This window comes from Puma concolor, chromosome D1 (assembly GCF_028749965.1).
Source record: "Puma concolor isolate L17-30 chromosome D1, mPumCon1.1.hap2, whole genome shotgun sequence".
Taxonomy (NCBI): Eukaryota; Metazoa; Chordata; class Mammalia; order Carnivora; family Felidae; genus Puma; species Puma concolor.
The window spans coordinates 105,085,744-105,100,563 of NC_141676.1; the positions used below are offsets into that span (position 1 = coordinate 105,085,744).

Consider the following 14,820-nt stretch of genomic DNA (forward strand, 5'->3'; position numbering starts at 1 on the left):
CCACAGTATAAGCAATTAGTACTCTTCTTGTTTTCAGTAAATTTTGTGTTCTGTGTGTTCCTTATCATTATACAAATAGATTCTAATTGCCCTGAGTCCAGATGGAATGTCTAACGATGATTCCATTTCACTGCCAGGCACAGAAATGCTTGAAGTTACTAAAATCCAGAAAATGCTTTGATTTAAAAATGTTGAAATCTCTCAGCATGGAGCTCACAATACAGAAACAGAACATACTCTATCACCTTGGAGAAGAGTGGCAGAAACTGATTGTATGGAAGTTCCCGCCATCAAAAGGTGCTGCTGACCTCAGGTGGACTGCTTTGCTTAATCTGCCTGAACCAGTTTGGCCTCTGAATATATTCTAAATATTTTATTTTGGTGGATGAGGAGGTTTCATTTATCATTATTCGAGTCTGCACTGAATTCTCATAGCGAGCAGAATGCTGGTTAGGACTCACTCCTCTGGATTCCTGAGTGTCCTCATTTTACTTCCCTTACATCCTTCTCTCTGTCGCCATTATGAGGAAGGAGCACAGAAGAGGAGGATGATTGGGTGGGTGGGATGCACATGGTGTGGTAGAGGAGGTCCCAGCGGTTTAAAACCACACCGAGGGGCGCCTGGGTGGCGCAGTCGGTTAAGCGTCCGACTTCAGCCAGGTCACGATCTCGCGGTCCGTGGGTTCGGGCCCCGCGTCGGGCTCTGGGCTGATGGCTCGGAGCCTGGAGCCTGTTTCCGATTCTGTGTCTCCCTCTCTCTCTGCCCCTCCCCCGTTCATGCTCTGTCTCTCTCTGTCCCAAAAATAAATAAAAAAAGTTGAAAAAAAAAAAATTTAAAAACCACACCGAGTTTCCACTGCATTGTAGGTACACCCATTCCCAGCAGCCCTACTCCCAACAGTTTACCTTGACTAGAAAGCTTTGAAAGGCTGTTCTACCATTTTCTCTCTTGGTGAGGAAAGAAGACAGGGGGTCAGTGGGACAGGGGTCTGGCTTAATTTTTTTCAGTCCTTGGGGAAAAAATAGTGGCAAAATCATGCTATAGGGGATGCTTTATAAGATGAAGAAATAGGATTACTTGGCCCTGGCTTTGACTTACGTTGTTTGGCTCTCAGTCTCTCTGCTCACTTGTAGGTGTGAGCCTTCTTGGAAGTCTTGTTTACACAAAGTAAAACCTCAGAGAGTAGATGTAAGCGACGTGCCATTACCCCTAGTATGTTTTTCTAGTATTGAATCTTGAAAATTTTAGTTTGTTTCAGGGGAAAGGTCACAGTCTCTCCCATCCCCTGGCCCATGTCCACGTGGGGCCTCCAAATTCACTGTATATGTATGTGTGTACATAGACATACACACAAACATACACATATGTATTTTTTTTTTTTTAAATTTTTTTTTTTTTTCAACGTTTATTTATTTTTGGGACAGAGAGAGACAGAGCATGAATGGGCGAGGGGCAGAGAGAGAGGGAGACACAGAATCGGAAACAGGCTCCAGGCTCTGAGCCATCAGCCCAGAGCCTGACGCGGGGCTCGAACTCACGGACCGCGAGATCGTGACCTGGCTGAAGTCGGATGCTTAACCGACTGCGCCACCCAGGTGCCCCACACATATGTATTTTATACAAACAAAATATTTCATATTTTGAAGGAAATAATCGAGAAAATTTTGGATTCTATTTCCGAGCAGAATGTAAAATTAAGAGAAGATAGCAGGCGTGTTAATACTTTGTTATAATACAACCTTCTTGTTAAACTTGTTAGGCTGTTCTCTATACTCGGTAAGAAAGAACATTAAAGAAGATATCTTGAGACCAGGACCTCACTTTTCATTCCTTACCTTCACTCCATTCATATTTAATAAGCATTTATTAGGCACATCATGTTGCTTTTGCACTTAGTTTGATTCTTTGAATATCCCAAAAACAGTCATTTTCTGTTTTAAAGTGATGCCAAGGACATGTATGTCATAATTAAAATTTGGTCACAGGGGCGCCTGGGTGGCTCAGTCGGTTAAGTGTCCAAAGTCGGCTCAGGTCATGATCTCACGGTTCATGAGTTCCAGCCCCACATCAGGCTCTTTGCTGACAGCATGGAGCCTGGAGCCTGCTTTGGATTCTGTGTCCCCTCTCTCTCTGCCCCTCCCCTGCTCATGCTCTGTCTCTCTCTCTCTCAAAAATAAACATTAAAAAAATTAAATAAAATTTGGTTACATTAGAAGTGTATTATAATAAAACCACATATTGAGGAATCTCAGTAGTGAATGAGCTCTGAGGAACAGAAGTGGGAATGTATTGTATTGCTGAGATAGCTGATGTTTTTCCCCTTTCTCTTAGATACCAGCAACTTGGAATCTTGCCTACAAACAGAACTTCATTTATGCATTGAACAATCTCAGAAAGAAGAGAAGACCCCTGGGCCACCAATCAGTTCGGTGCTCTTGGCATTTTCTATTCTTGGGGAGCTACAAATGAAGCTTAAATCATTTGGTAAAACATACTACTTTGTTTCATTTACATGAAATCTTAGAAGGTTCTGTGTTTAAGGAATAGCAAAGAAGTCTAGAGAAGAAGTCTAGAGAAGTCTGTTCTCTAGATAATATTGATGATAGATGTAGGGTTTGGCCTCATGATTTATCAAATGGAATTCTCATAAATATAACCCTTTTTATTAAGGGGTTGGATCCTTTCTTGTCTTTCCTTTTTTCCTTGTTTTAAACTAGCTACTGCTATTTATTTTACTGGACTGTTTTGAATAATTTAAATAAAGACCTGTAGACAGTCTGGGAAACTTCAGTGGTAAAACCTGCCATGCATAATGAGTGGTGTGTGATGTCACATTATATGTATTTTTATTGTTAGGTTCAAAGATTTTTTTTTTTTTTTTTTTGGGTGGTGTGGCATGCTTGCTTTTTAAAGGTTTCTTCCAGTGATTTCTGATGAACGTTCATAAAATTTTTCAGGTCAGATGCTGCTGAAGTATATCCTTAGGCCTCTGGCATCTTGCCCATCCCTTTATGCTGTGGTAGAAAGCCAGCCTAACATCATTAGTATTCGTTTTGAATCTGTGATGACTGACTTGGAACATCCATCACCTTCTGAAGTTTTTGCAAAGATCAGACTAGTACTGGAAGTGCTCCAGAAACACCTTCTAGGTATGTGTCCCCAAGGTAGTGCTCTCATATTTTTACGTTTGGGAAAAAGTCAATATTATTTTTAAAAGTAAATAGTATTTTAAGGTAGATAAACATGCCCCCAAGTTGAATGTATAGAGGATTGGAGGTGAGTAAATTATGCCATAGGAGTAAAGTCATTACCTTCTTGTTTCCTGCTCTGCTTTACGATCATTTTCCTCCCCATATGGAAAGTAGGGTCACCAAGGGTACCCCAGATTCTGTACTTGTAATAGTTACTTAAATTCTGGGATATGCTTCTCTCACTAGACTTGTAGCATCACATATTGGGACTCTTGCTTTAATTATGGGCGAAGCAGAGATGAACCAAGTACTGCTTTACATATTTCATTGGGAAGATCCCATTCATCTGGTAGAAACAAACTAAATTTAAGAAATAAAGTACATTCCATCTCAACCAGTTGGGTAGATCTTTATATATTCACGATCGAGATAGCCATTTTCTGTATTGCTCTGAATAATTATTTTTAGTTGTAATACTGTGAAAAATAACGTGTTCTTCTGGTGTATTAATACTGTTGCTTTTTAGTTATTTGACTTCTTTATGCTGTTTTCAGTTGTCTGGCTTAATAGTCAAATCAAACAATCTTGATGTGGACAAAATAAAAAAAAAATGCTGGTGTTGTTTGAATGCCTTCCTGGCAGTCCTTTAGTTTATTAATGTAAAATAATTTCTGTTGTAAAGCAAGGAAGGAATTGGTTCTAGTTTTAACAGTAGCAGAGAAGAAAAGTCTTAAGACTTGTATAAACTGCAGAAATCCAAGGTAGTTCTTTTGTTCCTTCACTTAGGGAGATAATACGTAGCAATAAACAAAGTTGCAAACTAAGTATCGAAGGATTGGGAAGAACCAGAGATCTCTGATGCTTGAGTTTCCTCTCTCACACTCCCATCCATGGATCACATAGCCAGTCTGAGCACTGGTAGTGAGAGCGAGGTCACTTCCTCTTGATGCATTCTGTTCTGTCTCTGGGCAACTCTTGAGTTTTATGGAGTTTTTGTTTGTTTTTTAAAAATCATATCTTCTATGTCTGTGGTAAATACTACTGGCAAAGCCTCCATTTTGCAGATTAAATCTTTAAGGTAGTCGTTTAAAAAAATTGTTCAAAATACATTGCTCTGTAATGTCTGCTTCATGGATGCCATTTCTACTGTGTGGAATTACATATAACATGTCTAACTCCTGTTACACATGATGGACTTCTAAGTTCTTTACAGTAGCTGTTATTTCCCCTGTATCTTACCACCAATATAGACATCCTTAGGTTTTTTGAATCACATAGTTTTAAGTTCCTATTTTTATTGCTCTTCTGTGAATGTATTCCATTTCTTCTATAGTCTTATTCAAAGTATGGTATTCAAAACAGAACAAAGTATTATAGGTATAGTGTGAAACACTTCAGAGTAGTTTGCCAGTACTCATGCTCTCATTCTCAGTTCCATGCTTCTATGAAGATAGGCTTTTTGTTTTTATTTCTTAATTTTTAAGAAATTAATTTTATTTAAATTCTAGTGAGCATACAGTGCAATATTAGTTTCAGGAGTAGAATTCACTGATTCATCCCTTACATGTAACACCTAGTGCTCATCACAAGTGTCCTCCTTAGTACCCATCACCCATCTAGCCCATCCCCCACCCGACTCCATCCATCAGCCCTCAGATTGTTCTCTATTTTTACTAGTCTCTTATGGTTTGTTTTCCCTCTCTTCCCACCCCCTACCATATGTTCATCTGTTTTGTTTCTTAAATTCCACATATGAGTGAAATCATATGATATTTATCTTTCTCTGACTGACTTATTTCACTTAGCATAATACACTCTAGCTCCATCCACATTGTTGCAGATGGCAAGATTTCATTCTTTTTGAATATTCTGAGTGATATTCCATTGTGTATGTGTATGTGTGTGCACATATTCCATTGTGTGTGTATGTATATATATATATATATATATATATATATACATATATACATATACATATATGTATACGTGTACATGTGTATGTATATACACACACACACACATACATATGTACATACATACATATATACACATACATACACACACACACCACATCTTCTTTATTTATCAATGGGTGGAAATCTGGGTTCTCTCCATAGTTTGACTGTTGCTGATAATGCTCCTATAAACATCAGGGTGTAGGTATCCCTTCAAATCTGTATTTTTGTATCCTTTGGGTAAATACCCAGCAGTGCAATTGCTGGATCTTAGGGTAGTTCTATTTTTAACTTTTTGAGGAACCTCCATACTGTTTTCCAGGGTGGCAACACCAGTTTGCATTCCCACCAACAGTGCAAGAGGGTTCCCCTTTCTATGCATCCTTGCCAACATCTTTGTTTCCTGAGTTATTAATTTTAGCCATTCTGACAGATGTGAGGTGGTACCTCATGATGGTTTTGGTTTGTATTTCCCTGATGATGAGTGATGTTGAGCATCTTTTCGTGTGTCTGTTAGGCATCTGGATGTCTTCTTTGGAGAAGTATCCATTCATGTCTTCTGCCCCTTTTTTCACTGGATTATTCGTTTTTTGGGTGTTGAGTTTGATAAGTTCCTTATAGATTTTAGATACTAACCCTTTATCTGATAGGTCATTTGCAAATATCTTCTCCCATTCCATCGGTTGCCTTTTAGTTTTGTTGATTGTTTTCTTTGCTGTGCAGAAGCTTTTTATTTTGATGAGGTCCCAGTAGTTCATTTTTGCTTTTGTTTTCCTTGCCTCTGGTGACGTGTCTAGTAAGATGTTGCTCAACTGATTTCAGAGAGTTGTTGCTTGTTTTCTTCTCTAGGATTTCAATGGTTTCCTATCTTGTATTTAGGTCTTTTCATCCATTTTGAGTTGATTTTTGTGTATGCTGTAAGAAAGTGGTCCAGGTACATTCTTCTGCATGTTGCTGTCCAGTTTTCCTAGCACCATTTGCTGAAGAGACTGTCTTTTTTCCATTGGATATTCTTTCCTGCTTTGTCAAAGATTAGTTGGCTATACTTTTGTGGGTCCATTTCTGGGGTTCTCTGTTCTGTTCCATTTATCAAAAAGAAAAAGGACCCAAATAAATAAAGTCATGAATGAAAGAGGACAGATCACAGTCAACACCACAGAAACACAAACCATAATAAGAGAATATTATGAGTAATTATGTGCCAACAAATCAGGCAATCCAGAAGAAATGGATAAATTCCTAGAAATATATAAATTACCAAAGCTGAAACAGGAAGAAATAGAAAATTTGAACAGACCCATAACCAGTAAAGAAATTGAATCAATACAAACAAGAATCCAGGGCCAGATGGCTTCCCAGGGGGGATTCTGCCAAACATTTAAAGAAGAGTTAATATCTGGGGTGCCTGGGTGGCTCAGTCAGTTGGGCGGCCGACTTCAGCTCAGGTCATGATCTCTCGGTCCGTGAGTTCGAGCCCCGCGTCGGGCTCTGTGCTGAAAGCTCAGAGCCTGGAGCCTGTTTCAGATTCTTTGTCTCCCTCTCTCTGACCCTCCCCTGTTCATGCTCTGTCTCTCCCTGTCTCAAAAATAAATAAAAACGTTAAAAAAAAAAATTTAAGAAGAGTTAATACCTATTCTTTTGAAGCTGTTCCAAAAAATAGAAATGGAAGGAAAACTTCCAAACTCATTTTGTGAGGCCAGCATTACCTTCAAAACCAAAGACCCCACTAAAAAGGAGAATTACAGACCAATTTCCCTGACCAACATGGATGCAGAAATTCTCAACAAGATACTAGCAGATCAAATCCAACAATACCTTAAAAGAATTATTCACCATGATCAAGTGGGATTTATTTCAGGGCTATAGGGATGGTTCAATATCCTCAAATCAATCAGTGTGATACATCACATTAATAAAAGAAAAAAGGGGCGCCTGGGTGGCTCAGTCGGTTAAGCAACCGACTTCGGCTCAGGTCATGATCTCGCAGTTCGTGAGTTTGAGCCCCACGTCGGCCTCTGTGCTAACAGCTCAGAGCCTGAAGCCTGCTTCGGATTCTGTGTCTCCCTCTCTCTCTGCCCCTTCCCCACTCATGCTGTGTTTCTCTCTGTCTCTCAAAAATGAATAAATGTTAAAAAAATATTTAAGTAAATAAAAGAAAGGATAAGAACTACATGATCCTCTTAATAGAAGCAGAAATAATTTTAAATATATGAAACTATTTGTGTATATATTACCATATATTTGTGTATAAGGTTATTATAATGTTACTTATAATACTGAAATACTGGAAAGTAATGAAATCTTGAAGAATAGGGAAATTACAAAGTAAATTATATAGCTATGTAGTAGATCACTTTGCATAATTATGGTATGGTTTATTGTATTGAATTTTTTTAAAGTAAATTTTTAAAGTAAATTGGTTTTAAAACTAATTGCTTCTAAAAAGCGAACAACAAGCATTCTATTAAAGGATTAAAAACTTTATTTCCATTAAAATCAGTTGTAAGTCAGGAATGCACGTTATCATTAATATTCTTTGGTATTGTTTTAGGGGTTGTAGCTAATGCAAAGAAGGGAAAATAAAATAAGTATGTATATTAGAAGAAATTATCTTTACATATAAATGATATAATCTCATACCTAGGAAACCAAGACTACTAAAACTTTAATAATTAATATGAAACTTAATAGTTGTATAGATACTAGTATGAAGATATAAAATTGATAATTTCTCTCTGTACTAGTAATAATCACGTGTAAATTAAATATAAAGAAATTTATAATGCTAACAAAATCTATAATATTTTTAAAGTTAAGCTTAATAAGAAAGGAGAGGACATATGTGAAGAGAACCATAAAATTTTCGAGGATATAAGACCTGAATAAAAGGGAGGCTATCTTGGATTAGAAGATAGCCTCATAAAATTGTCAGTTCATTCCAAATAATGTATAAATTTAATTCATTTCCAGTCAAATACCCATTATATGTTTTCAAACTCAACAAACTCTAAAGCTTACATCAAAAATAGATTTGGGGGCGCCTGGGTGGTGCAGTCGATTAAGCGGCCGACTTCAGCTCAGGTCAAGATCTCATGGTTTGAGTTCGAGCCCCACGTTGGGCTCTGTGCTAACAGCTCAAAGCCTGGAACCTGCTTCAGATTCTGTGTCTCCCCCTCTCTCTCTGCCCTTCCCCTGCTCATGCTCTCTCTCTTTCTCTCTTTCTCTCTCTTTCTCAAAAATAAATAAACATTAAAAAAAATTAAAAAATAAATAGATTTGGGGGCGCCTGGGTGGCTCAGTCGGTTAAGCATCTGACTTTGGCTCAGGTCACCGTCTCATGGTTTGTGAGTTTGAGCCCCACATCAAGGTACTCTCCTGTCAGCATGGAGCCTGCTTCGGATCCTCTGTCTCCCTCTCTCTGTATCTCCCCTGCTTGTGCACACTCTTTCTGTCTCTCTCTCTCTCAAAAAGAAATAAACATTAAAACAAAAATAGTTTGGAGGATTGCCAGTAAAGATTTAAAAAGCATTAGTGGGAGAAATTTAAAATTAAAACTGTGTTCTTGGTACAAGGAAATCAGTGGAATAAAAAAGAGTCCAGAAGTAGAGCCAAGAACAAATGAGAACTTGCTGTTTGATTAAAGTCACGTTTCAGTTTTGTGGGACTATAGATAGTTCATTTAATAATGGTGCTAGCAAAATTGGCTATCTTTGCAGTAAAACAAAGTTAGATTCCTGCTTCATACTCCGCACAGATGTAAATTCCAGATGAATTAAAGCCCTTTATGAAAAAAACCAAAACCAATAAAAACGTTGGAAGAAAAGTTAGGAGATGTGAATAGTCTGAGGATGCTCAGAATGCATAAAGGAAAGGATGGACGAATTTGACTACATACAAATGTTAAGTTCTGTGTGGTAAACAATACCATAAACAAAGTCAAAAGACAGTAGTGGGTTGGGGGAAAGTCCTTGCAATAGGTTTGGCAGACAAGGTGTTAGTATAAGGACTTTTATCCAGAGAAAAAGAAAACATAATAATAGAAAAATAGGCAAAAAATATGAATAGGCAATTCATGGAAGAAAAGGTGCAATTTGATAATAAACATAAAAAAATGTGTTGCTTGATCTCCCTAGTGGGGGGACGGAAATCACACCACCAAGGTAGAGCTTTCATCCGTAGGGCTGACATTAAAAGGTCTGTGTAAAACACTTCTGACAAGAAAGTGGAAAAGCAGTCTCCTTCATTGCTTTTTGGAGTACTTTGTAAAATATTACGAAGCTCTATTATAGTATATGTATAGTAAAATCCAAAAAATGCATCCCCTGTGTTTCAATTTTTAATTCTTTATGGAAGTGATATCAATCGGTTATATCTTTGTGTGTGTGAGTAGTATTATATACTTGCAGACTGGACTGTGCACCCATCGTTTGAGGAATGGTTGAGCCATACTATGGTGCATTATGTAGCCATGAAAAAGAAATGAAGGAGACCTAGATATGTTGACTTAAGAGATGGCCATGGTCTACTTTGAAGTCCTAAAAAAGTTAAGTGTAAAATCTATGGCATGAACCCTTTTTTGTTGTTGTTGGCATGAACCCAATTTATAAAAAAGAAAGCAGTCCCTTATGTGAGGATTGTGTTAGTTTGCTAACACAATGCCACAGGCTGTGTGGCTTGAACAACAGAAATTAATTTTCTCCCAGTTTTGGAGGCCAGAAGTTCCAAGATCAAGGTATTAGCAGATTTGGTTTCTCCTGAGCCCTGTCTCCCTACCTTGCAGACAGCCTCTTACCGGTCTGTCCTGTGTAAGTGTGTATCCTGGTGTTTCTTCCTCTTCTTATAAGGCCACTAGTCATACTGGATGAGGACCCCTCCCTTATGACCTCATTTAACCTTAATTACCTCTTTAAGGCCAGACCCTATCTCCAAATCCAGTCACATTGGGGGTTAAGGCTTCAACATATGAATTATCAGCGGGGAGAGTATACAGTTCTGTACAATTCAGTCCATTTCAAGTGTGTGTGTGCATTTGGCAATTCAGATGTGTGTGTGTGTCTGTGTGTGTGTGTGTGTATGATTCATATATATGTGTGTGTATTTGGCAACTCATATATAAATATATGTAATATGAATGTAAGGGAGGAAGAAGGCAAACCAAACTTAACGTTGGTCACTTGGGCGTGGAGAGAGAAGCTTATGGATATGGAGAGGGAAGATTTGGCTTTTTCTTTATAAACCTTGGTGGTTTGGGGCTTGTCATAATAAGCAAGTTTTGCTTTTGATGTAATGATTTTCTAGAAAATGTCAACTACAGATTTCTACCAAGGAGCGGAAACGCTGAACATACAAATAACTATAGAAGAAATTTGAAAGATTGTTAAAGACTTGCCACTAAAAAGGCTACCATCAGGCACAGAAAGTTTATGGCTAAAAATTCTGTGGATTCTTCAAATTATAGATAATGCCTGTGTTAATCAAGCCCTTTTGGTCAATAGAAAAAGATGATTATGTCCTACTTAATTTTTTAAAAGCCAGCATAAATGTAATACGAAAATGTACATTTTGTGATAGTTTACACATAGAGAAAACACTATAAAATGATTTTACTTTTGACTTATAAATGCAAACATTTACAAAATATAGTAAGTTAAAGCCAACAGTACTGTTAAAAAGGACACATTGTTTATTCTAGGAGTGCAAAGGTAGTTTAGCATAAGAAACCTATCAACCAGTTTATTATATCAGCATATTAAAAGGGATTATATCATTAGATATGGAAAACATTATGATATGTTCATTCAGTACCCTTTCCTAATAAAAAACTAAGTAAAATAAGAAAAGAGTACTTTTTAATAGTGTGGTGAAATATTTATGATATTTGCTGAAAATGTCTCTTGTCTGTTTTATTATCTTCAAAAAAAAGCAGGTTCGTTTGTTTTGCTTTGTGTTAGTGAATTGCAGTTACCATTTATTGTGAAATTTGTGACGTATTTTCTCCAGTCTCTCTGTTTTCCCTTTACTGTTCCAATGATTCTATTGGCTTTTGCATCTTCACTTAATCCTGCATCGGTAGTATACCTTGTCCATAGTTATCTCCTTTAAACTTAGAGAAATAATTATGTCATAATTAAAATAGTTATTTTGACTTAATTGCCTTTTACAATTTATATAGGTATCATTGCAACTTGTGCTGTATGCATAAATATTCAGATAAACATTACGGTGTTACATTGGTGCATAGTCAACAAATAATTGGAATGGAATGAATCTGTTTACACCAAGTGGATTGGTCATGTGTGTGTGCGGTGCTGGAGGGGATCCATGTGCCCGCCACAGACACAGCAAGTGTGACAATAGCTGACGCGGCGCAGTGGTTCAAGTGAAATGAAGTCTTAGCAAAACAACGAAGTTGTGTTTAATAGAAAACTACACTTTTTTTTTTTAACTTTAAAATTTTTGTTCAAACAATGTTCAGAGGTCCCATGTCCCCTTCTGCCATCTTCCCCGGTGTTAACATCTTGTATACCTGTAGTACAATATCAAAACCAGCAAATTGACTGTGGTCCGATTCACAGAGCTGATTCACATTTCACTGGTTTTACCTGCAGTCATTTGTATGTGTGGATAATTCTGTGCAGTCTTATCACGTGTGGATCCACGTAGCCACCCCCACAATCAAGATACGGCACTTTGCTCTTGCCACAGGCTGCTCTGGGCGACCCTTTTATAATGACACACCCTTGCTTCCATTTTTAAGCTGAAATTGAAATCAATTAAAAAAAAAATTATTTCCTCAGTCACACCACCATTCAAGTGCTCAGCAGCAAAGTGTGGCTGGTGGCTATCATATTGGGCAGTACAGGCCTAGACTTTAGACATTGTAAGGTTCTCAAGGCTCTAAGATAATATGCTCACTTTCTTTTAAGGTTCTTATCCCCTAAGGTCTTCCTTGGTGAATCAGAACTAGGTTAAAAATAGCTGGTCTCTTTTCTGGTTCCTCTTCTCTCTACATTGGTTCCTGATTCTTCACTAGTATTTAATTAATTAATAGTTTATTTTAAATATAACCCCATTAAAACCCCCACGATACACTTCAGAGAGGTATTGAGGTATTCTGTTTGTTAGGCTAGATAGTATGCTGTAATGTAAGGGATTTGCTGATATTTTACTTAGGACAAACATGCAGATCCTAGGCAGAGATGACAGAGGATGTTTATTCATTATTAAAGGCCTGGGATTTTATTCTAAATGAGTTTCAACTTGATATGCAGAACTTCTGAGTGCTTGTCATGTAATCAGATCAGTAGATTAGCAGTAGATGGTTACTGTATAACATAGATGGCTGAATACTTTACTGTTGTGGAGTACAGGCAGTAATACAGTGCAGACTGTCCAGTTGAGCAGTGAAAGTAAAGTAATAATTGTATGCCATGCTGTGTCCCACGTAGGCAGTTGAGATGGCTGTAGGATTATCTGTGCTGTTTTCTTCCCCCTCATCCTAAAATGAAAGAATTCTAGAAAACGAGGGAACTTGAGAATAATCTGGACTGTGAGTGGCTTCTTGTTTAAAACTTTTTCTTATGATGCAGATTTACCTCTTGATACTGATCTAGAAAATGAAAAACCATCTGAGATCATATTGGCTGAGCTGCTCGGTGACATGATCTGGCAAGACTTGTCTGAGTGCCTCATTAAAAACTGTTTGGTTTATTCTATCCCAACTAATAGCAGCAAGTTACAGCAGTACGAAGAGGTAAGTACAGAGACGTCACACAAGGTTTTCAGAGACTGTAGGTGCCTGTCGGTGTCTTTTGTAATTCCTTAGAGACTTTTGCTCTTCAGAGACATCTTTAAGGAAATTATAATAGGAGGTGGAAGCAGCTTTTCCTGTTACTTCATTTCTCTCCGGGCTTTCTACCTTTCGACTGGGAAGTAGGTTTTCTTTTTAGGTATATTTTCTTTAGTGAGATACTTTTGAAAAACAATTGTTCTTTTATACTTGTATCAGCTCTAGTATCTCTTATGCGACACTGTACCTTTTTGCTTCTTTTTAGTGTTTCCATGAACACTAAAATAAATGTATTTGTTTTAGAGATCTTTGCTCTTTTACTAAGTAGAGTAAGAAATTTATATTGAAGGTACTATTCTTAGTGAATTTAAGGCTGGAAAAATATATAATATATGTATACCTGCTAAGTGCTGGTCTGCTCTAAAACTTAAATGACCAGCCTGGGGGCGCCTGGGTGGCTCAGTCGGTTAAGCTTCCGACTTCAGCCAGGTCACGATCTCGCGGTCCGTGAGTTCGAGCCCCGCGTCAGGCTCTGGGCTGATGGCTCAGAGCCTGGAGCCTGTTTCCGATTCTGTGTCTCCCTCTCTCTCTGCCCCTCCCCCGTTCATGCTCTGTCTCTGTCCCAAAAATAAATAAACGTTGAAAAAAAAAAATTAAAAAAAAAAAAAAATGACCAGCCTGTCCTTGTTACTTTTTGTACATTGGATTTGAAATTTTAATATTGGAATGGAATATATGTATATAATTCTTTTTTCCCCCATGTCTCTCTTTCTCAGATCATACAGTCCACTGAAGAATTTGAAAATGCCCTAAAGGAGATGAGGTTTTTAAAAGGAGATACTACTGATTTGCTGAAATATGCCCGTAACATCAATTCTCATTTTGCTAACAAGAAATGTCAGGATGTGATCGTGGCAGCTAGAAATCTAATGACCTCTGAAATTCACAACACTGTGAAGGTACTGGGGCTATCTTGTATTACACTGTATTTAGGAAGCCGCTCATTTTTGAGAGAAATTTGGCAGAGTGGAACAGAGCACGACAGTTGCTGAGCTCCCTGGGAGAAGTTACTCATCTTCTGACATTAGTTCTCATCTTTCAAGTGGTCCTGCTCTCTGCCCCTCTCATGGAATGCTGTGAGGCCCAAATAAGTAGTGCACCCGAAAGCATTGTATACATGGAAAAGCCCGTGTAGATTAATTACCTTTGTTGAAATTAGACAGTATACCAACCTATGTAGATTTTTCTTAACTTTATTACTTGAGATTTTAGTACACAATTTTGTGACACATGTAATTGGGCTTCATTATGTCCAGAGATTATACTCTATTGTGAACATGTTGACTTCATCTGTGAGGCTACTAGCGGCCCTAGTTTTGAAGTCAAGATAATAAAACAAACAAAAAAGATAGAATCTTTTTAGGGCATTGACAATTATCCGCAGTCAGTGGACTCTTTAATTTGCATAAAGGGGTAATTTACCCCTTTGACCTTAGACAATTTTGTGTATTTTCTTTTCTGTTTTTTTTTTCATATTTTACACATATAAAATAATATTTGGTAATTGGAAGGTGTTACTTAGATTAAAGTAAAACGTAAATGAAAGTAGTCCCTTCATGTAAAATTCCTCAGCCAGTTTTCTCCTGTCCCATTGTTAGGGATTAGGCTCTCCCTCCCTCTGTTTCTCCCTTTACCATCCTCCCTTTTCCTTGGGGGTAGTCCACTCCTTGTGTCCACTGAGAAAAACAGTTAATTAGCCATTAGAGGTGCACAGATTTTAACACACTTTGAGGTATTTTGGATTGTTAAGGAGCTGCAATTCACTCGGTCCCAGGAACTGTGCTGTGGGGTCTTATTTACTTTTTTACATAAATATCACTTGAT

General features: G+C 37.7%; 1 protein-coding gene across 1 annotated transcript in view; it reads left to right on the forward strand.

Annotated features, from left to right (window-relative positions):
• ZW10 (zw10 kinetochore protein) overlaps positions 1-14,820 on the forward strand; it is a 35,836-nt gene that overhangs the window by 8,361 nt on the left and 12,655 nt on the right. The window contains exons 5-9 of the mRNA XM_025929040.2: positions 138-297; positions 2,333-2,485; positions 2,959-3,150; positions 12,737-12,900; positions 13,713-13,895. Of these exons, the coding sequence (XP_025784825.2) occupies positions 138-297; positions 2,333-2,485; positions 2,959-3,150; positions 12,737-12,900; positions 13,713-13,895 (852 nt within the window). The remainder of the gene's footprint in view (positions 1-137; positions 298-2,332; positions 2,486-2,958; positions 3,151-12,736; positions 12,901-13,712; positions 13,896-14,820) is intronic.